Genomic DNA, 22,777 nt, shown 5'->3' on the forward strand with positions numbered 1-22,777 from the left:
TAAATTGTAACGTAATTTCTGATAAAAAGCGTCTCCACCGCTATTAGACGACAATCAATAAGACTTAAGTGTTATTGCAATTTCTGGTAACGCGAGAAATGAATTCTATTGCAAATCGTATTATATTTTATTACTTAAGGAAATTGTAAGCTCAGTATCGTATTTTTAATGGCATATTAAGTAGGCGTATTAATTTCGAAAAGCACGTGTAAAAAGTGCCAACTTTAGTTGCAAATATCTCGAATGGTCAATCTCTTCCTAATAGCAGGAGCGGTTGGACAATATTTCAGTGTACACGTAGCGCAAGCTTCATCGAATTCTTGTCAGTCATTTCGCCTTCGCTTCCTTAAGGCAAAAGACTAAAAGCTCGCTACATCTATTATAGATCCGGACTTAAAGGTTGACCGATTCCAATCGATCATTCGTCGTAAGTGAATTCTTGTCGACGGAACTAAAAGCACCGATGCCAAGGTGAAAAATCCGCCGTGGAAATCGTGAGAGTGCACTCACGTGCGCGCACTTCCGCGCGCATCCTCCAGCTGATCTCTCAGGCGTTCTCCAGCGGATCGTATTATCGGGGAGGCTTGAGGAGGGACGGATGGAAGGACAGAGTGGAAGGTAACTTCGGTCGGTGGCGCGAAGATATTGAAAAGAAAGAGGGAGGGGGAGGGGATGTTGGCGGTGGTGGAAAAAGCTGGAGAGGGACACGACACCGCCGCAGGTAGGGGTTACGACGGAAGAGGTGGAAAAGGTGAGACCAGCCGCAACGTCAGTGACAATTTCGGGCTGTTTTACTCGCGTCAAGTCCACGAGGCAGAAAAGAGGATCGATAGATCCACGCGCGAGGAGAAAGTTATTACATATCTACCTGCCGGTGTTCACATCTGCCTCCTGCTCGTCTGCCTGCCTGCCTGCCTTAGCAGCCAGATCACCTATCTTGCCAGTCTTGGCTGCCTGTCTGCCCGCTATCGTCGCGGAATCCTTTGGTCGATTATCTCTCGGCACTGTATAAGGTTAGTGGGGAATTAACGTGGGTGGATCGATATGCGAGACACGTTCGCGCGAGCACCTGTTGCAGCGAAATCGCGACACGCGTTTTTCCCGTCGTAGTCATCGGCGGCTCGTCGTCACAGCGTTGTCCTCTCCGCGCGCATGGCGCGGATGTAGGGGTTGGACACGTCGCCGTCGGCTCCAAAAGCCATCGGTGTAAGTGAAAATGATATAATCAATGTTAATTTTCGTTTGAATAGAGTATGTTCTCAAAAATCTCATTCGCTGCGTGTATCGCGCTAATTTATATTACGAAAATAAACGGGACCAACGCGACGGTGAACGAGTCGAATACGTTCGTGTGTTTGAGGGAAGCGGTATTTCCGGTTCTTAGAACCAGTTCTTCTTCAACGAATGCGGTTCGTTCATTGTCTTGCGTTGATTCGACCGATCTTCCTTCCCCGTGTAAGATCGTGAATTTTATCTTTGTCGAAATGAAACAGGGTCGAAAATTAGAAATCGCGAGCAGAGATTCGCCGGGGCGAAAGCGGAAGGAAACGTTCACGATTACTCAGTGAAACATTAATGAACTTTTTCAAGTGAAAATCCGAGCGAATTACAGAAACACTAAAAACTCGGTTATTCTTCTCGTACCAGTTGCAAAATGTACTCGGTTTCTATAAGTGACGTTAGATCCAGATCGTTTATCGACCGAATGGCGAGCGCTCCGTTGAAATCCGTCAAAGTCTCGTTCAGGCTTTTTGCTCGATCCGGTATTAGAAATGGAGCAATGCCGAGCTATTCTCCCGCCTATTCTTTATTTACACCACCCTTTACCTTCCCTTCCTTTCCATACTGCAAATTTTCAAGTGAATCAGTATGGAGTATTCGACAATGCGAGAGCTTCGGTAGAGAATCTTTAGTTCGAACTTATTGTGAACAGACATTTGGTCTACACGGATATCGGTGACGACCGATTGATCGGATGACACGAATTTCCCGCGTTTTTATAGCCTATCTGCGTTCTGTCGCTTCCTGTGAGAATTTAATCACGTATCGTCGTCGCATCTTCTATGCGTCTCGCGCACACTTCTCGTTCGGTCTTCTTCGGGCCAACGGTCAATGTCGCTTTTCGTTTAAGCGGAACCACCAAACTATCAAACCAGTTCTCGCTGCTCCCCGGTGTTCTATGATACCGGTTTAAAGATATACATTTATATTTATGGATGTGTATATAGATGGAAGATTCCCGTTAAAGAGTAATCCTTTTCCTTCACATTCCACACATGCGGCAATAAAATTCTTCAATGTAGCTTTCAACGAAGGTTAACGTACTGAAGCACTCGTTTTTCGACGGTTAGTAAGACGTGTTACGATGATCTACATCGATAGTAATTTTTAAGCGTAGACTCCGGAGAAACCGGTTTTATTTAAACGATCCCGAAATCACAGTTCTATATTAAGTTTAGTCCTACGTCAAGTCTTCAATTGTCTTCTATTTTGGCTCTTTTTGATGCAACAAATAGGAAGTTGTTATTTCCGTTTTCTCCACTTGAAGAAATTCGCACACGTCTCCGTCTGTCGATCCGTCTGTCGATACAATCGTGAACCTTCCTCGTTCGTCAATGATCGAGACACATTTCTCAATTATCGAGATATGTATAAATTATGCAAATTCTTTCGCAGTTGCGTTAACATTTTCGAAGGACGAATTTCAAAGGTCAAAAATTCTGTAATTTCAAGGTGTTTGAAAATTATTAGCAATTAAAGTACGTCATCGATCGTGGGAAATTCGTACATTTATATACGCGCCAAATGCGAATTTACACACGTCGTACATTACCGATTATGCGTCGACCACCAAATTTTATCACCTTTATGAGAATTAAAAATGAGAGGTTGCGAGTTAATACCAACGATCGATTCGAATAATAATGTCCAAGAATCGATATGCCCTTGACATTTTCGTAAGCGCATTATGGATCATAATTAAATTTTAGAATATGGATTAAGCTATCTGTGTTATCTGTGTAAAAAAATATGTATATGCGAGGAAAAAGTGATAACTAACATTTAAAGGCATGAAATGTCTTCCTGAAATGGTAGTTTCAGGAAACGAGAAATCACGTCTGCACATGAATTATGCTTCATGTCATTCTTGTCTCGATCTTTCCTCTTGCGGACGGTAAGAAAGATTGATCCTTCATCCTTTGTGCCCCACAGGAATATGACGCAATAGCGATTTCGCATAAATTTGAATGCATTATTTCCTTTTTTTCTCCCTTTACATCAATGATCTGTAACGAATATTATACGTCGGAGTATATCGGAATAAAAAAATTACTCCAATATACTTTCATAGAGAGGACAGAGGGAAACGAACTCTATAAAAAACGAGACGCGTGGTTTCGTCAAGGATGAAATTAAAGATGGAGACCCCTCGCCTACCGATCCTATCCCTGAAAAGGAACCAGCGGCTCATTCTGTCTCACGCTCCAACGAATCTTCGAGTATCAGAAAGGAACTTCATCAGGGTATCGTGGTTGTCCCACGAGAAAACAGGTTGTAACACTTTACACGCGGGCCGTTCCGTCGCGTAGCAGCAGTAGAAAACGAACACAGCCGCGAGAGGGGGAAAAAAGTAGGAAAAATTAACTGAATTCGTAGGACGAGAGCGACGGACAGACGAGCGGAGAAAGTATCCCGCGCGCTAATCTTGGGAAGAGTCGATGACTACAACGATGGTGTGTTTCGTTTCGCACACAGTCGGAAGTAATCGGCCACACGAATACATTCATTCTCGCCGGCGTTGTTCTCTTGAACGCTTTTCCTTTCCTTCTCCCCCCCCCCCCCCCCCTCTTCTCTATTCCTCTTTCTTATATTTTTCTTTTTCCGCATAGCGAACCATCGGTCTTTCGAGGAAGAAATTGGTGGGATTTTCGCGCGACTTGAACGACTAAGCGCGCTTACATCATGTGCCTAATACAATCCGGTTATAGTTACGTGGTTACATGGCTACATCCTCTTCTCTTCCTTTTTCCCCCCTAAGAAGCTAGCTTTGGCGATTTCCATAAGGAAATATTTCAGTCGCAATTCCCTCCGTATTTTATTTTTAGATCTGTATATTTTTAGAATCTCTTGCGTTAAGTCGCCATTGCGACAGCGATCGGACACACATCCATGTTCAGAGAAATGACTTTAGGTAATAGCAGCTAGATCTCAGTAGCTAGTCCGAAGTTCGCTGTCATTGCTGAAAGTTGGCTATTAAAGGTAAAATGCATGCGCTGCGAGGTACAACCTTATTAGCTGAAATTATTAGCATGAGTAGCTAAAGTTGGCCAGCTGTGCTTTCTCTCTAGTTATGCCATATATAGACAATACGAAACACGTTTATATGAATCGCCGAAGTGGTACATTATCTCAGGTAATCACGATCCACAACGGGTTCGAGACTGTTCGATGCTTAAGCATGTGTTTTTCAGATTTACGAATATAGAATTAAATCAAGTATGTGGTTAAATTTCAGGCAAAATCAGCATACACCAACACTTTAAAAACTACTGAACGGTTATTTCCGACTGTTTCTAATTTTTAGATTAATACTCTTGTGTAAAATTCTTTGTGTAAAAGATAGAATTCTGAATTTTATGACCTTTCACCAATCAATTTAATAAAGGAAATGATTGATGAAAAGTCGGATCAAGTTTCAGAATCTAATCTTTTACACAAGGAATAATAGAGTGTTAATCTAAAAAATAGAAACAACCGTTTCGGTACTTCTAAATGCTAATCTTTTAACTGCGGTACTTAAGAACACATAACAAGTGTCCGCTGTATACGGGTCGATAGTCGCAAGACAATCGCTGCGGTGCGTCACAAAAAACCAAATAAACTGATGCACTGAACTTACGTATCTTATTTATGACGTGATATCCACTTCTGTTTCACTGTTTCTGTTTACGAAATACGTAATATTCATAAAGATATAACGTAATATTCATAAAGATATCATTTCAGTAATAAGAGACATTTTTGCGGGCCAAATTTACTGGGCACATATACATACGTCCTTCATAAATGAGCGTCAAATTTCTCAAGGCATATATATACGCCCTTGGTAGCTAAAGCTTGTATTAAAAGAAAAAAAGCAATCAATTTTTAGCCGGGAGGGTGAATATGATTTCAGTATTATTGTGCAAATAGCTGAGCTAATATTTTTCGCGCCTGCATTCGAACGACTGATAAATTTAGCTGCGATAGCAACATCAGCTGCTCCTATTTCATATTATTATCGATCGGTCGTGATCAATGCGTGGCTCGATCCGTGTATGATCACTAAACCACGGTGAAGTTTCACGCATCAAATCCCTTCAAGTTTTCTCGAAGTGAGGTCACGACCGCGAGAGCCGATTTCACGTTACATGTGCATCCAATATTCATACCTGCTGACGTGGATTGGATTTTATAGACTTCAACTTATGTCCATTCCGCATCGTCGCGCTGTTTTGTGTTGTAATGTGTCATCGGTCACATTTAACGAATGGAGTGCCTGTATTATCCTGTTTTTATAAACCCCTTCCTTCCCTCTCCCATTCGCGGAAGGGATCTCATCGCTCCACTCTTTTCGAGGTTCATCTCAACCTCCATTCCGGCACAGGAACACCTCGTGACGTCATCGTTCTCGTTCTCGGCAATCGCGGAGGACACTCGAGTCGCCCATTGACGAGAGCCGCTGCATTCTTCAACTCGTCTCTATATTAAGTCGACGCTTTTCCAACGTCGCGAGCTGCCCCCTCGAGAATATCCTCCGCAGCTCCGCGAATGATGTAACAGTAAACATAGTTGTTCAAGGAGATAGCACGCAATGATTTTTAACGCGATTTCACTTTCACGTACTTTCCCAACGTCTTAAATACACACGGTTTTGTTCCTCTCTTTCCCGGAGAGAGGAAGCGAACGTCACCGACGACGACGACGACGTCGATCCCGACGTCTAAATTATTTGCGTCGCCCGGCCAGCAGCTCACGACGGCACGAAATGCTCGGGTTGCTCGTGACGGTAACCCAAAGAAGAAAAATGGGACGCACCGTTAGGGCTACAATGAACACTCAGCAGCATCCGCATGTTCCGTTATAACCTTGACGGCAGGCGATTCGCGAGTCTCGGAGGCCGCAATTTCTAAAAGCGTCCGGTTCCCACTCGAGCGGAACTGCCCGTTAAGAGGATCCGGCAATCGTTCTGTTTTACCGTAAATTTGTCAGCGCTATATTTACTAGCTGGACCGAATTAAAAGTTCTCTCTCTCTCTCTCTCTCTCTCTCTTTTCATCTCGTAAGAAATTCCGAACCAGTTTCTTACGCCGAAACCTCGAAGACGCGACGTGTATTCCTTCATTAGCGGCTGGAAAGATCAATTATTGTGATGACTGACTTAACTTGAGGTAATTTGAGGTTGCGGGAAGCAATTGGCAAGAACAATTGACAATATCCTGAAAAGTAAGATAACGCACGAGATGCGAATCTCTTCCGCGAATGGCAATTATAAATGCGTTAGAAAAACGTAGAGGGAGGAAGGGAGGGAAGGGATTTATAAAAACAGGATAATACAGGCACTCTATTCGTTAAATGTGACCGATGACACACGTTGATTATGTTCCAACATAAAACAGCGTGACGATGCGGAATGGACATAAGTTGAAGTCTATAAAATCCACGTCAGCAGGTATGAATAGACAGCAAGTTAAGAGCAATGTACGCTTCGCGCGAAAAAACATATGGAACAATGTTGATGAAAAGTATCTCCATTTGCGAAAATCTTACGTACGGACGTCGTATAACAAGGTCGTAATGCGGAACACGGAACTATTCAATTATTTTTAACGAACATACGCGCCTATGTCTCGTAGTCGTACTAACAATAAATCACAGTTATTTCTAACCATTATTATTAATAAGCTGTTAATCCGCGTTAGAACCGAGACTCACCGCCAGTCAAAGGCACTTAATGTCCAATTACGATTATGTATATGGTAACACATGCTATTAGTTACGGTCCCGACATTGTAACTTATTAACATCCATCGTAGAATCCTTCTAATTGAAGAATAGCTGATACCTGTCCGAGATAAGAACGATCGCGAGATAAGAATCTAATCTGCATGATGTCTCAGTGCGATTGAAACGTTACTACTGCGAGCATGCGCCAGAGGGTGGTTACGCGTCATTTAATCATGCAAATAAGTCGGCTGGAATTATAGTTACCTATAATTTCGTGTGATTAACGAACATTTTTCTCCCTCTCCCCGTCTCCCGTCTCGTCCTCTCTATCTAAATATCCTTATGATTCCCGGAAAAAAGAATTACCGATAACCGTTGGCAGCGTCGCGAGACGCGTCTCCCTCCCGCTCTCTCTCTCTCTCTCTCTCTCACACCTTTGTTTCTGAATAATTCACGACGTAATTTGCGTATATTCTCTCGATCATTCCCTCAATTAATACCGCAAACGATCGATGTTTTTTTCACCTAAGCAATTTCACGTCCCGGCAGACGTGCGCGAACAAATTGTTAACTCTCAAGCGTTAAGGGGTCCCCGGAGAGAATTCCTGATTTTACCGCAAATTCCTTAATTTGCTTTCCGTAATGTCTCACCTAACGGCCCGTGTCTCTTCGGAGCCTCGGCGAGAAGACCGTCCACGACGGCCGCTGCACGACTCGTCTCCCATTCACGGCCTCACCCCCGGTTGCAACCCCCGGCGCTTCTCGCGCGGCTAATTATCGCGCGTAACACGACGAAGCGACGTACGCCGCTTATAAAGTTACGTGAGCGTAATAACGCGCGCCGGTTGTGCAAGTGGAATCTTTCTCGGGCGTTTGCGTAATGTTGCGCCCGGCTGCCGCCGTCGCCGCTGTCTTGTCGAGTCTTCCGCGTTGGCTCGTAATGAGCTCAACGCCTAGTCGACGACGATGACGACGATGATGTGGAAGTATGCCGAATATCGGAGCCGGCACACGAGACCCGGCCAAATTTTTCGACAGCGAAGCAAAAAGAAGACGGTGAACGAGGAGCTCAATCCTTCCCGTCCTTTATTTTTTGTTCTTCCTTCTCTTCATATTGCTCCTCCTCTTTTCTCTTTCTCTTCGATCGCTCGCATCGAGAGCGAGCGAGCGCGCTGTGTAAATATATCGACGCTCGACTCTCGCACGACCTCTTTCCGCTTGGAAAGCGAGCTAGACCGATCGGCGAGAAGAAGCGAACGTCGTCATCGGTACCGCGCGACGAATCTCGGACGCGCTCGGACGAGGTGAGTAGGGTCGCGCGTCTCTCGGAAATTGAATGTTAATATTTGCGATGGTCGATATTTGCGCAAGAAAAACCTCTCCTTTTGTTCGCGGTACACCTTCGCACCGCGTGTTATGCGTCTTAATGACCACTCGAACCGCCCGTTTCGGTTCCGCCGCCTCCTCTCTTTCTTCCACTGTCTTTCTCTCGTCCGTATGTACGGCGCGTTCGTGAGAGCATTTGCGTGTTTGTTCCTTTTTCGGAATGGATCTCCATAAAGAGGTTCAACATTTCACAGAGCGTTATGTATTCATCGTCCTTGTTATTACTAATTGGTTATTTCACCGAACGAATATATTAATGTATTAGTTTACGTCAGACAATTTCCGACAAGAAATAAAGCGTCCAACTGATCTTCCGCCTATCGGATGTTATTTTGTATAATTTGTTTTCGATACGAAAAATCAAAATGGCTTGACGAATCGACGTGACAATATCTTTCCTCCGTAAACGAGAGGAAATACAATATATTAAATGTCCTGATCTTCTTGTTTTAAAAGAGGCATTCGATCCCGGATGAGCGACTCTTAGCGAATTGCCAGCAACGACAACAGAGAAGAGCGTAATATTGTCGAATAAAAAACACAAGAGAGAGAGAGAGAGAGAGAGAGAGAGACAGAAAGAGAGACGTTTCCGCGAGCAATTCATACGAGGTTGTTTTCGACAAAATAGAATCATTACACGCGTTAAACCCTGCTCCAATCTTGCTCCAATCTTGCTTCAGGCCGTAAATCGTAAGAAATTGACCAGTCGAATGCGGAAAGAATAATCGATTGTGACTGGTCAATTTATTACAGCAAGATTGTGGACCAGGGCTAACGCTTGCCAAGCGCAAAAGGATATCCCAGAACCATCGCCGTGGCCGGTAACCACAGATTCCCTCACTAGCTCTTGGACAACGGGTTTCGTCGGACGGGATTATCCCATGGACGTCAAATTTCCATACGACTTCCGGATGCCGTTTATTTTGATAGAAAAGAATTTTGCGTTAATTAAATTTCCGTAAATTAAAATTCTGCCGGCACAAAGTAGCAGCCTCGGGCCCCATTAATCCCCTCATGTTTAATTAACTGCCGAGTCATCGAGGAACTATCAAGGTATGTCGATATCGAAATGTGCGGTATTCCCGTCGATTCGACATTTAGCGGCCGCACGATAGAGCCGTCTAACTGGGCGCTTACGAGAGAGGCCTTACGTAAAAAGAAAGAGACGCAGAACGGGACACCTGCTTATACGCGGCATCGAGATCTCGAATAGCACTTGAAGGCGTAGATACCTTGGTGGCGATTTAACCTCGTGGTCCATCCAGCCACAAGGTAGTAAATTCGCATCTAACTACTAGCCGGTAATGTAACTCTCGCTTTTCTTGACGGCTGAATAACAACTAGATAAATAAATTAGCTGATAGTTGAACGAAATGAATGACAATTACGTGACGAAAAATCGTAATTAGAATAAGGACGGGAATCGCAAAACCGATCCTACATTTTAATGAAAACTACAGACAGTAACGAGCTAACAACGAGCTGGAAACTTCAATTCAATCCGTACTAGCTAGCCACTAGATTTTCACTCAAGCCGACCAGTTACGCGCCCTTCCTCGCACGCGAGCACCCATCCTTCCGGCTTCGCCAGATTCGCGATACGAGCGCGTCTTAGCAGCTCGACGTTATCTCGCGGTAACGAGGATATTGAACGCACTCTCGCGGTGCACACACGACGCGAGAACGGCGGTCGGATTCCCGCGGTCCGATAGGGTCGCGGTTGTCGGCCAGCCGGAGAAAGTAAGGAGTCGCGTTTGACGCCTATCCGTCGAAATTGTGCGCGCCCAAGCTCTTTCCATTCCAGATGCGACGTGGCGACCGGCCGACGATGCGTGCGAATTTTCGTCATGGCGACGTACGCAGACGCGCGCAACTTTCGTATGCGAACGTTCCTCCCCGGCCCGATCGACCGCGCGAGTCCGCGCGCCGCGTTATGTCATCACGCGATGAAAGTATTAACGATAAATAGTAAGGAAATAGTAGGTACGTCGCAAACTGTGCCACTGAAAAGTTACTTCGCTCGGGAGATAAGTAATCCAATTATATTTATCATTTTGCTTCTGGCGAAAATTTCAATTACCGCGTTCCCGCAACGAGTCGACGTTTTCGTGCCACTTTGACGCTTTTAATGATAGCTTGCGACCGTTTAAATGATCTATGGACTAATAAAAACCCGATGGTATTACACTTGTTAGATGATATCTCACTTGTTTTCGAGTCTTAAACTTACCGCATTCTGAGACCCGTGAGGACCGTTCGACTTTGTCGCTTTGTCATTTTCATTCTGATCAATATTTTTCAACTTCTAATGCAGAAACTGGAGGCACAGAGTCTGAATAAGTTGTTTACGATATCATGTCAAGAAAATTACTCGGGTTTAAAAAGTAGACTAATTATTACAAGCAAAAGAGTGTTTCCGAAAACAAATTCCCGATGGTTTTGCAAGTGCGACTTAAGAAAAGGCAAGGTACGTTCGTTGTAGCGAACATCTGATAGTTTAAGAAAAAAAAAAAAAAAACGAATTACGTCATGTGAAAACTAAAAAATGAAAAAAATATTCAACGGCCCGCTGGACCGGAAAGTGGCGTGCTACATTGAGAAAAAAAATGGTACGATCAACGAAATTCCGCTGAAACAAATACAATTTGTTCAAACGCGACGTTTTATCCATCAGACAAATCTTACAGTTGCCGTAATGAGTTATTCAACGATTGCGACTTAGTCAGCAACTGTATTAACGTAAGATATTGTTGCGTCAACGCGTCAATTCGTGCGATGGACGCAATATTTTTCTGAATCGACTGCCAATTTTGTCAGTCCAACTGCTTTTCCCTCAGAGCTTAGGGTTCAGTTTTTTTTCCTCATTTCAATACTAATACTAATCTATGAGATTTTCATTCCTACCGGTCGATTTTATTATTATCGGAGCCGAAAATATTTCTCGCTTTTGCCTCGATGTGATAAAATCCAAGAAATATATAAGTAGACGAAAAGCGAAGGAGAAAGAAAGATCAAGCGGTGAATCGCTTGTACGCGCTCAGAGCACGCGCGCGCGCCTATCTCGAGCGTTTCTTCGCTCGTTCGTGCCGGTCCGTGCCGCGGAGCTTTCTTTTCATTTCGTCATTACACCTATGCGAGCCGACACGTTAAAGACACCCGTCCATACTTTTATTCCGTAGAAAGAAGTGCCGAAGTTCACGATCGACTTTCACTCGGCCGTCGGCTTCTGGCGCCGATGCGACTCGCCCGGGCTTACCTACTTTGCTCGCTTATTATAATTAATTACTAGTCGGACACACCGGATGTACCTTGATCGGGATGTATTCCGTATTTCTTATGAATAATTCGCCGCGAGATATTCGCCGATCCGCAGCGTCACGGTCCTCAAAAGTGTCACAGAGGCGATTCGTCGTCGTCGTGGCTGCGTGCTCGAAACATGAATATTCAGCGAGTCGTCGATGATAAATTTTTGTGCCCCTCGCTATTTATATCCCCATTCTAATAGCCCGCCGCGATTTCTCACTCGTACACGAAGGAACGCTTTCCAATATCTCGCGCGAAGAATTTCGTTCATCAGCGAACGGGACATTCCGCGCGCCATTGGATAATCGCTTTATCAGCGATTCGTTCAACATGTTGGGAAATCCGAGCTCTTTGTTGAATCCCAATCTCCGACTTGTAAATAAGTGGACGAGCAGGTACATTTGTAGATGTTAATTTTATGATAATCACCGGGCCGACGGGATCCGACTGAATTCGCCTCGTCCATAACGAAGCGTTTTAGAGCTGATTTTGTAACCTCCGGTCAACCCGCCAATTGTTCCACTGTAAACTGGCCAATGTTGCATCTGTCGTTAAAACGAATCGACCAGAAATAACAAATCACGGTTTGACACCTAACCGATCGGTTACGCTAACCGGAGGTTGCGAAAGTGGCCCTTAATATCTCGCGTTAGATACCGATTCATGAATAAACAATCACGGACAGCGTGGGGATTTCGACGTCGTAGATTTATTTAGAGACGTTCGACACACATTCTCGAATCCTCATTGCACAATCCGCGCGCTCTTGCTACCGTTATGTCACTATTACCGTCGTATCAAAAGGCAAAAAAGTGAAAGCACCCCGTGGCGCGGACGGAGGGCACGCCGGCGAGAGAATTTTGTAGAACTGTATTTTTCCGCACGATCCGGCTCGGCGGACGAGCGATCCGCGCGATTTCTCGCCTTTGAGAAAAATCCACCGTGTGATTTATGACGCGCAACTTCTCGCACCTGTGACCGCGCCGTCACGTGTCATCTCGGACAAGATTACGCCGGTGTGACTCGCGCACTTTGCGCTTCTTTGCTCGGACGATTACGCAACGGTCGAATCGTGTCGGTGGATGTGTCGAATTCGCGGTATGAGATGCAGCATCGGCGTTTATCGAAGGCTCCGTTAACGTTCTCCGATTCCCTAAACACGACGCAGGAAATTTCACACACAACACAAAAAATAATTAACAGTTACGTTATCGCGTTGCATTGTTGGCCAGCGGTCGACGTTAGACACAAATTGTTTGCCTCTTAGCTGGACACTCGGAAGATTGAATTTCTGCCGGGAGAATCTCGACGGTCGTTCCGTGATTCCGTGAGGATACGATTGTATCGACATCGCCCAGCGGCGAAAAAACGCCGTTTATTCCCTCCGTGCGCCAATTTTTGCCTTCTTCCTCCGGACGCCAGACTTTTTCAAGCGACCGACGACACCGCGGCAACTCCTTCACGCGCTTCGGTTGTATGCATTATTCACGGGGGGACGCTGCCGGCTATGTGGATGGGTACATCGCGAAAACAAAACCCGAGAGTCGCTCCAAAGTGCCGCGACCTGACGGGAGATTGATGGTGTCCGCCCATGCATGCGCGCATCAAGATTTTCCCGGGTGTCACCCTGGGAGCCCGTGCCTCTCTCTCTCTCTTTTTTTTCCCAGCGAGAACGCGTGCGGAACAACTTTTGTTCGCACGCGACACACTGGAAAAATGGCGTCATCGCGTTTCGCGCGTGTTGTTAATTTCTCATGCGTAACCAGCATCCTCGTCGCGCACGCGCTCGCTAATCCAACAACGAGAGACAGCTTCATCGGGTGCAGCGTGTGCATATTCAATCGGCGGCTGATCACGCACGGATCGTCGGCGGAATTCTCTCTCTCTCTCTCTCGAGAAAGAGAGACGACGCGATAAGCAAACATCGTTTCTCTGGTAGAACAGAGGGCATACAATGTACATAGTGACGTTAGCGTGAACACGTTGTCATTAATGAGAGGACGGGATGTACGTCTTCGTGGAAACGGGCCAGCCTTCGCCGGGAGGATATTTGCTTTTCTTCATACGCGCGCATGCCGCGAGATTTTTCGTCTCGGAGACGGAAGACTCCACCCGGCTGTCGCGCGCTGCAAGAACGGTGTCGCTGTTTCTTTCGCAGCAAGGACACCGCTCATTTATGAACGCGCACACACGCGCGCGCGCGCAAATACGGGGAATATTTGTGCCGCTTGTGTTAACCAGTCAAAGATGGTGTGCGTTCGTTCGAAGAACGCACGTCGCATTGCACAAAGTTGGCCGAGCGAGTCATCGAGCGAATTCATCAAGCTCAAGTCGGTAACGCTGTGTTCTTCATAGCTGCACTGCCGAATTGGTGCAATAAGTCGAGACTAAATATACTTGCCTCGCTCTAACTTGCCGCAACAGATCAGCAGCGCAGCTATGAAGAACCGACCGAATGATTAACGAGCGCTTTTCGCGGGATCGATTCGAAACGGGGAACGAGATTTCTCCCGAACTCGCGCGCTCGTCATCTCCTCGGAAGATCTCCTCGCGCCAACTCGACATTCGCATGGGCTCGCGGTATCAGCAAAGTAAACAAGAAATAACGTCCGTGCGTGTATCCTTGTCTCGGAACGAACGCCTCGCCGAAGCTACGGGGAAAAAAAAGAGGAGGAAGAAGTCCGCGCGCATTCCGGAATACGTGATCGCACCTTGAGAAAAGAATCACCACCATTATCTCGGCCGATAAGTTACGGTCAAATGAATTCGTTCCGTACGAGGAACTACGTTTGAACGCTCTTCCCCCCCCCCCCCGGCGTTAGTTCCTCATCGAAAATTCTTTGCAAAAAATGTGGGAGACGCACGTATTTGCAGGGATTACGTCACGATTCTATGCTAACTGTCACTAATTGGGAGGGTAAAACGTCCTCCAACTTTCTTTCTCTTCTTTTTTATGCCAAAACCAGAGAGAAAAAAAGAGAGGGGTATCGCGGACGATTTCGATATCTGGGGGGAGCGAGAAAAGCAGAACGGTCGCGCTGACGTGCATGGCGTCACGCAGAGAGATCACGATAACGATCGGACGCGGCTGCACATTGTATGGCGCATTGTATGACACGATGTTTCATCTCCCGGTCGGGTAGTTTGACTCGGGTGCGGAGGAAAGAGCGAGATACGTGTCCGAATGGCGCGAAGTATAATCGCGTTGCACCGATACCGAATGGTCACGTTAATGGTTTTAAGTAATCGGCTCGCTCGCGTTTACGAATCTCCTCGCGGGCACGTAGGAGCGATATATAATAATGAGTGATAGGCCAACGACGGCAAGTCGCCCCGACCGCGACTCGCAAAAGGAAGAGTCACCTTTTTAAATTCGATGCGGGCCTCGTGATAACGCGCGTCAGACGGACAGACGGACGGACGGATAAGCGGAATCGCAAGTGAGCGGGAGGAATGCGAATTGAGCGCGGAATGAAGGGCGCGAACGGTTGCAGGTGAACCGACCCGGAGGAGAAATGGTGGAGGTGCTGTTGGACCGAGTCGACGGCCAAGAGGTGGCCGTCGCCGCCGAGTCGGACTGCATACCGGAATCGCCGACCGAGTGCTCGCTGAGGGACTCGCCGGCCGACGAGAAGCTGTCGGCGGTGCAGGAGTTCTACAATGGCCAAAGCGTCTTCATCACCGGCGGTACCGGCTTCATGGGCAAGCTGATGATCGAGAAGCTGCTGAGGACCTGCTCCGGCATCGCGTCCATCTACCTCCTGGTGCGCCCGAAGAAGGGCAAGGACGTGCACCAGCGCACCGAGGAGATCTTCGACGACCCGGTGAGTTCCGAGAGACCGCGGAATGGAAACGACAAATCAAACCGGCGAGGGAGCCTTAACGCTTTCACTGACACGGGTCATTACGTATGCCGCGAGGTGCTATTCGTAATACGCGCATCATGCGAGACACGTGAGCGATGAACTGTTAAGCCATCGGGGCCTTTCGTTTGTTTCATCGGCGATTACTTCTCCCGGAGGATTCGATCGTCATTTCTCTCTCATCTCACGTGCTCGCGTTCGGGATTGATTGATAGGTAGTTGATCCGTGATAACACTCGGAGAAAGATAATAGTTTAATGCAACACGGAGCTCGATAAATCTCTGTTAAATATTTATAAATAAGATTTATGAGCATATCTTTGACGTTACAGCCAGAGAAACTTACATAACGTTTAAAAAGTCATAAAGGAGTAAACATTTTGTCGCGCTTTGACATATATTTATGGCTGGGACTGCCTGTGTTAGACTGCATGTATTCGCGAATTGGTGAGGATTTTGCTTATATTTAGATACGGTAATATGAAGTGGCGTGTATTCATTGTATTCGCATTAATACTGCGCTTACATTTACATACGTATGAGAGACGCAAAAAGAGTAGCGTGATGAAATCAGTGCTGATGTAACATAACGTAATTTTCATTTCATTTGAATATTCTGTGATCAATCATCGACTAGTGTTCGTCTTCTATGTCTTATGTATTCTAAAAGTTTTCTACTAACGATTTTCCCCGCAAGTAAAGATTATTATTATTATAACATTCTGAAGATCGCTTCTACGTTATCGACGTGTAGTCAAGTTCGTCATAGATTTGAACCAACAAAACTTTTCCTATAAAATCGATGCTTTTCGTAACTTATCGTAACAAGCGTAAATAACGAAAATAAACGACGTAATTAACATTGTAACGAATTTGTGCTAATTAGTCTGAGCGTGTCTTAATTACCGTCTCAATTTGCGTAGCTGTTTTTAAAGCTGAAGGACGAGCAGCCGAAGTTCCGACATCAGATCGTCGCGATCCCGGGTGACTGTAGTCAACCGAATCTCGGTATATCCTCGCAGGATCGGGACATCCTCATCCGGGAGATCTCGATCGTCTTCCACGTGGCGGCCACGGTCAGATTCGACGAGAAACTGAAACTAGCGATGGCCATTAACGTGAGGAGCGCCAGGGACATTTTGTGTCTCTGCAAGGAGATCACGAATTTGAAGGTACCGAAGCGAGACAAGCGCTTGACTCGAATTTAATCAATCGCAATTAAACGAATCACGTGATCAAACGACGAGGAGAATCGAGAAACAACGAAACCATCGCGATTGTTCCAATGTTCGCAGTCGTTCGTGCACGTGTCGACCGCATACGCGAACTGCCCGCAAAGCGTGATCGAGGAGAAGTTTTACGATCCGCCGATCGACTCGGACAAGTTGATCGCGGTGATGGAATGCATGGAGGACAAGTTGGTCGAAGACATCACCCCGCAGTACGTGAGAGTAGCATCCTTCATTCGTCACCCGAATGTTTTCTTTTTCAGAGCGCGAAAGTGGAATCGGTGGTAGTCTCACCTTGTTCTCTCCTCCTCGCCCTTTCAGATTATTAGGGAAATGGCCGAACACCTACGCCTACACGAAAGCCATAGCCGAGCATGCGATCAAGAAGCACGCCGACGACTTGCCGGTCGGCATTTTTCGTCCTGCTATCGGTGCGAACACATTCTCTTATTAACAATACGAATGACATAATGTACACTTTACTCAAATCGGCACCGATCGGACAAAGATGGAAAATCGCACGTATCAGTAATTGATAACTCTACGACGCGTTCCCCGGCTTCGTTTTCAGTACGAATGTAGTTTACGGTGGGAAGGAAATTTCGAAACAACGCAGCCGACGTCCGAGCGGCTCGAAAGACCATCCTTAACTCGACCGTCTTACCGTTTACAGTAATCTCCACGTACCGGGAACCGGTTCGGGGTTGGATCGACAACATGTACGGGCCGACGGGGGTGGCCGCCGGCGCCGGTACCGGATTGCTGCGGTCGATCCATTGCGACGGCTCGGTGCACGCAAATGTCGTGCCCGCCGATTTAACGGTGAACGCGTTAATCTTGTCTGCGTGGGACACGGCGAACGTTCACAGGTACCTTTTCACGCGGCAATCCCCCCCCCCCCCCCNNNNCCCCCCCCCCTGTGCGACCCGTCGTACACTCGAAGATCAAACGTCAGCCGCGCCGTTAAGAAAGCTTCGGCTCCCGAAAGCGTGTCAGTCCGCGAATCCCGGTGACACATTGATTGCAAAATTAATTCGCGTCCGCTATTTATAGCACCTATTCCTCACGAAAACTCGAGTCTCACGGAAGAGAAAGTATGCCTCTTAGAGCGAAGGATAACGCTAGGTCGGAAGAATATTGATTCTCTCTCCTCCTGCGAAAGAAGCGCGTCGTGAAGAAACGCGAAAACGTGATGTGCTTTCAGGCAGAACAACAAGACGAGCGGTGAAGTTCCGATATACAATTACGTGTCGAGCGACAACCCGATCACTTACGATCAGCTGAAGGAGCTGTCAGCTAAGTACGGTCTTGATATCCCCTCCAACCGGGCGATCTGGTATTACAGTTTCCGGAACAACAAATACAGAATAATCCATCTGTTCTTCGTGTACTTCATGCATCTGCTGCCAGCTCTGTTGGTCGACACCGCTACCTTTTGCATGGGCAGACAACCCAGGTAGGAGCGTTTGATGTATAAAATGTCCGAAGATAAACTTATAAGACGGTCGTAAATATAAGATCTGACTATGAATACCGGCAAAATAGATCAGCAGATGTGTTTCTTCCAGTACGTCTCGAAGCCTCTCTTTGCATCTCGCTCGAGCAATATTTTTCTTGTATTGTCTGTCGAAGGTTACTCAAGGTTTACAAGAAGATACACAAGTTTATGGACGTGCTCAAATATTTCTGCACGCAAGAGTGGACGTTCACGAATGACCGGCTGCGCGCGATGATAGGCAAGCTCTCGCCCAAGGATCGCGATAAGTTCTACTGCGACATACAGGACGTCGACTGGAACTTGTACTTCGAGACGTACATCCAGGGGATCCGCGTGTACCTGATCAAGGATCCCTTGGACACGCTGCCGCAGGCGCGCGCCAAGTGGCAAAGGTACGTGGCTTAAAAGTTGAGTATGTGATTAGGAAACACTTTTTTTTATAAGGTTCGGAACGCACCCCGTGTCCAACAAGAGAATACGTTTTTTCAGCCAATCTCAGGAAATACGTTTTCCTATTGGATACGAGGTGCGAAACTCATCGAAAAAGAAATGCCGCCTTATGACTGACCGTATACAGTCGTCCGTGAAAATTTTCGGCTTGTTTGCGATCTCTGCGCGTGCGATTCGACAATGACGCGCAAAACAAAAGCTTCTATACGTGTCACATCTCGAGAACATTCATTCGTTTTTACTGCGATATTCCTACGTCAAGCGTGACGAACTTCTCTCTTTAGAACTTCTTAGAAGTCGAGTCGGATATTTTTCTCATGATACTTCTTTATTGCTTAGCCGAACATCTTTTAACGCCTTTCAGGGATAAAAAACAAGCGAGATTATGTAAAAGAGATGTGACGTGTTCGTTTTTTTTCTTTTATCGGAGGAAACGTTTCCTACTTGAAAAAACGTTTTACATCTTATTATTTTTGACGTGACACCTAGGCTGAAAGCCAATTAGTACTTTGCATTATTTATAGAACGGGGTGATTTATGTTGCAGATTATTCTGGACCCATCAGGTGCTAAAAGTCATAGTGGCCTGCCTCGTGATCAAGTTGTCGTGGGCGGCCGTGTCGCCGTTCTTCGTGTACTTGAATTACGTGTGACAGGAACGGGCGGGGGGAAAGGAGTAAGGTAGATAGGGTCCGGGATCGAGCACGTCGTCCTGGGCAACGCGAGAATAATCGGTGGAGGATAATCTTCTTCGAGTTGTACGGGGATGAGCAGAGGCGAGCGTGGATTCTCGATGGAGTCGGACAACGCGGGAACCGCGGCGACGAGGGAAGAACGGTAGAGCGAATTCTAGACGGGTCTCAGCCGTCTCTCGTAACTTTGCGCCTGTAGGATTTAGCCGGATGCTTTGTGCACGTGGCACCTGAAGATATTACACGCTTCCGTTTTCTTTTTTTTTTCAATTATACACCGAACGGACAGGATGCGAAATGTGACGTGTGAACAGTATCTGAGCGACAACAGCAACGCGCGGCAATTCGATCGCATTGTTCTTAGCTCCGAGTTCAGTTCTCGCGAGTGAACTGTGAGTGAGAACCACACGTTACCTTATTTCCAAAGTAGATATCGTAAGACTTTTTTGAGAGACGAGGGTTAGAGAGAGAGAGAGAGAGAAAGAAACGGAGAAAGCAAAAATAAAAAGAAAAGAGTTTGATTAGCTGTGCATATGTGAAATGTCGTCGGTATTGTGCTGCAATTTAGTGCATAAGTTAGTCGCAGGATCAACAGAGCGTTTACGTTTCATAACGGTTGCTTTTGGGTCGATCCGAGATTTCGCGCTCTCGCGAGGAATGCGTTTCTCTTACCCTGGATTATCCAACACCAAAAGAGAGGAAAAAAGATGCGGAAGGTGGAAGCCGATAGAAACGTGCGAGAAGCAAAAAAGCCGCGGGAACGGGCTCTCGAGATGCGGAAAGTGAAGCGAGGAGCAATCGTGGATTGAATCGGAACATCGGAGATCAAACAGCTCGAGACTCCGAGAGTGCGAAATGTGGGGATGACGAGAGGGAAAACGAGAAAAAGGAAGTACTCCACCGTTCCCCGGTTTGCTCGAATCTTACCTCGGCGCGAAATCGGCACGAGGAGGCACACGCGTGTGACATTGAATCTTCAACCCATAGACGAGCCATATCGATCTCAATCCTCGAAGAAGACATCGAGAGATCGCGGAGTAAAAGCGACCGGGTGATCCGAGAGAGTTCTCGGAACAGGTTACACCGCGAGTGAGGCGAGAAAGTGAGTGCCGATGAACGAGCTATTAATTTACGCAACCCGCGATCATGTTTGCCTGTCGTTACCGAACTTATTTTACGAATCAGCATTTCGCGTGCGCGCGACGACTGGTTCGCGGGGAAGGAAGCGCTTTAAAGCGCGCGTTATCCCGCGAGTAAAAAGGCAGAGAGAGAGAGAGAGAGAAAGGAACAACGAAGAACAAACGAGAGAGAGAAAAAGAGAGGGTATTCTTAATTTATATTTAATAATCGCATCTTGTACTTTTTACCGTTAGCTGTTAAGCACACATACGTAACGCGAGCGAAAAAAGCCAAAGGGCTCTCAAATACTGAGAGAAAGCACATATCTTGACGGTTGACGGTTGCACACACACATACATACATACGTATATATCAAGTGTGTGACACACGTGACATGTACGTAACACACACCCACACACACACAAACACACATACACACAGAACTAAACAGAGTACGTCATAGCCTCTTATATGACGATGTACGGGTATATGTACGGTGATGCGTGATGAATCGAAATGCAATGATTATGTGTAAGCATTTATTCGCTCGCCGCGGACGAACGTTGACGGACCGGTTAGACGTAGATTTTTCGGAGAACCGTAGACTCGCGTCGGTATTTCTCCCTTTTATATATATTTGTATTATAAATAAGTCATGTATGTTGTAATTAAAAAAAAAAGTATCGCGATGGGAGATTTAATATTGCCAGAAGACTTCGTGTCGATTCGACAGTGAAAAAAGTGGCGCCGGACAGGAGAGTGGGAATATAAGGTGAACCGAAAATTCGCTGCGGTCAAGGTATTCATTATCCCCCGACCTTGTTTGCCATCGCAAAAGTGCACACTTCACAAACGTGACAGAGATGGGGCAATCTTTTATTTATACGCTGGAATGCACGTGAAGTTACGTAATTCAGCGTATACGTAACTCTGTGAGCGAGAATCGCAACTGGGTGCCCCATATATTCCCGCCTTTCCTAAACTCGCGCACTCTAAAATTCGCGTTTCGAAAAACGAAAAGCAAAGACCGCAAACGTCGTAATCGCATTGTCATTCGAAACTGAGAAAAAAAAAAATTAGCGTTGGCCCATGAGGGGATCGAACCCGCGACCTTCGCGTTATTAGCACGACGCTCTAACCAACTGAGCTAATGGGCCACATGTTATCAAACGATCTGTTAATTTTCTTTAACCCTTGCGATCCAGTTAACGAGAATGTCAATGGATGTGACGGTAAACAGAATAATTATCGCTCGCAAGAGCATCTTTATCCGCTTACGTTCGACAGATATAACGTGACGCAAGATGCAAAACGAACAGAATCGTGTCTCTCGCACTTGCCTCATTGCCGTTCACGCGCGTTTTGCGTCGCGTTGACGTCCTTTTCTCTTTTCTTTTCACCCAATTTCTGACTTGAAAAGATAATCTTGGTAAACACATAAGCGGATAAGAGAATTATGTGCGGCGAACACGCGAACGGAGGTATCGTTATTGTTACAGATGTACTTTATCTTTTACATTTTTGTTACGACATGTTCATTTAAGGTTTTGTAAAATAAATATATTGTTGTGTGTGTATGTGTGTGTATGTGTGTATATGAGTACGTGTGTGTGTGTGTGTGTGTGTCGCGGGAGTGATATTGTAGTCTTATATAAATAAACAACGGATAAATCGTGGTTGAGAAAATGCTAATGAACATGTTAACAAGCAAGCACCGCGCAGCCGAGGCTAAGTTTTTATGTGTGTCACAAATGCGCTCACATCAAAGGAAAATCATCGAATAACGCTGACGCGACCGTTCGTCGGTGACAAAATTTAAGACATCACGTCGTTGACGCGCGTTAAATTGTTTTACATTCGATCATAAATTTAATTACATCGATTAGATTTATTATGAAATATGATTAGAACGTAATCAACATGAGAAATAAAATAAATGATAAAAACCTCATAGCATGTGTGTACTTTCATAAAACTCAATTATCACTTAGTCATTATTATCTTATTTAAACAAAGCCCAATTAGATTCTTAGACGGTTCAAGGAGCACTTTACAGATTTAAGTTTCCAGATTAGATTAGATATTTATGGATATGAAAAACTAGAAACTTCAAACTGCAAAATACTTTCCGAACTACTTGGATAACGTAATTTCTGCTGAAGTTATAACTTGTTGAATCTTACCTATCATTCGGGATAAAATAAAATATATCTGATTTGTCCTTAAGATGTACTACAACTTCGTTCTTCTCT

At 45.8% G+C, this 22,777-nt stretch overlaps 1 protein-coding gene and 1 non-coding gene across 3 annotated transcripts; one reads left to right on the forward strand and one right to left on the reverse strand.

The window, feature by feature from the left end:
* Positions 1 to 804: 804 nt before the first annotated feature.
* Positions 805 to 22,453, forward strand: LOC106747788 (putative fatty acyl-CoA reductase CG5065). 2 transcript variants are annotated; one of them, XM_014625688.1, is made up of 9 exons: positions 805 to 1,013; positions 15,170 to 15,499; positions 16,462 to 16,710; positions 16,834 to 16,979; positions 17,089 to 17,198; positions 17,441 to 17,636; positions 17,972 to 18,223; positions 18,400 to 18,657; positions 19,262 to 22,453. In XM_014625688.1, the coding sequence occupies exons 2-9, from the start codon at positions 15,191 to 15,193 to the stop codon at positions 19,365 to 19,367; spliced, it is 1,626 nt and encodes a 541-aa protein (XP_014481174.1). In that variant the 5' UTR covers positions 805 to 1,013; positions 15,170 to 15,190; the 3' UTR covers positions 19,368 to 22,453. The 2 variants fall into 2 exon arrangements, with proteins under 2 accessions (XP_014481174.1, XP_014481176.1); XM_014625690.1 differs by lacking the exon at positions 805 to 1,013 and adding an exon at positions 8,215 to 8,290.
* Positions 21,609 to 21,682, reverse strand: Trnai-aau. The gene has a single exon. It is a non-coding gene; the product is annotated as a tRNA-Ile (tRNA).
* Positions 22,454 to 22,777: the final 324 nt, after the last annotated feature.

Source organism: Dinoponera quadriceps, unplaced genomic scaffold, assembly GCF_001313825.1.
Source record: "Dinoponera quadriceps isolate SergipeBrazil2010 unplaced genomic scaffold, ASM131382v1 scaffold1395, whole genome shotgun sequence".
NCBI lineage: Eukaryota > Metazoa > Arthropoda > Insecta > Hymenoptera > Formicidae > Dinoponera > Dinoponera quadriceps.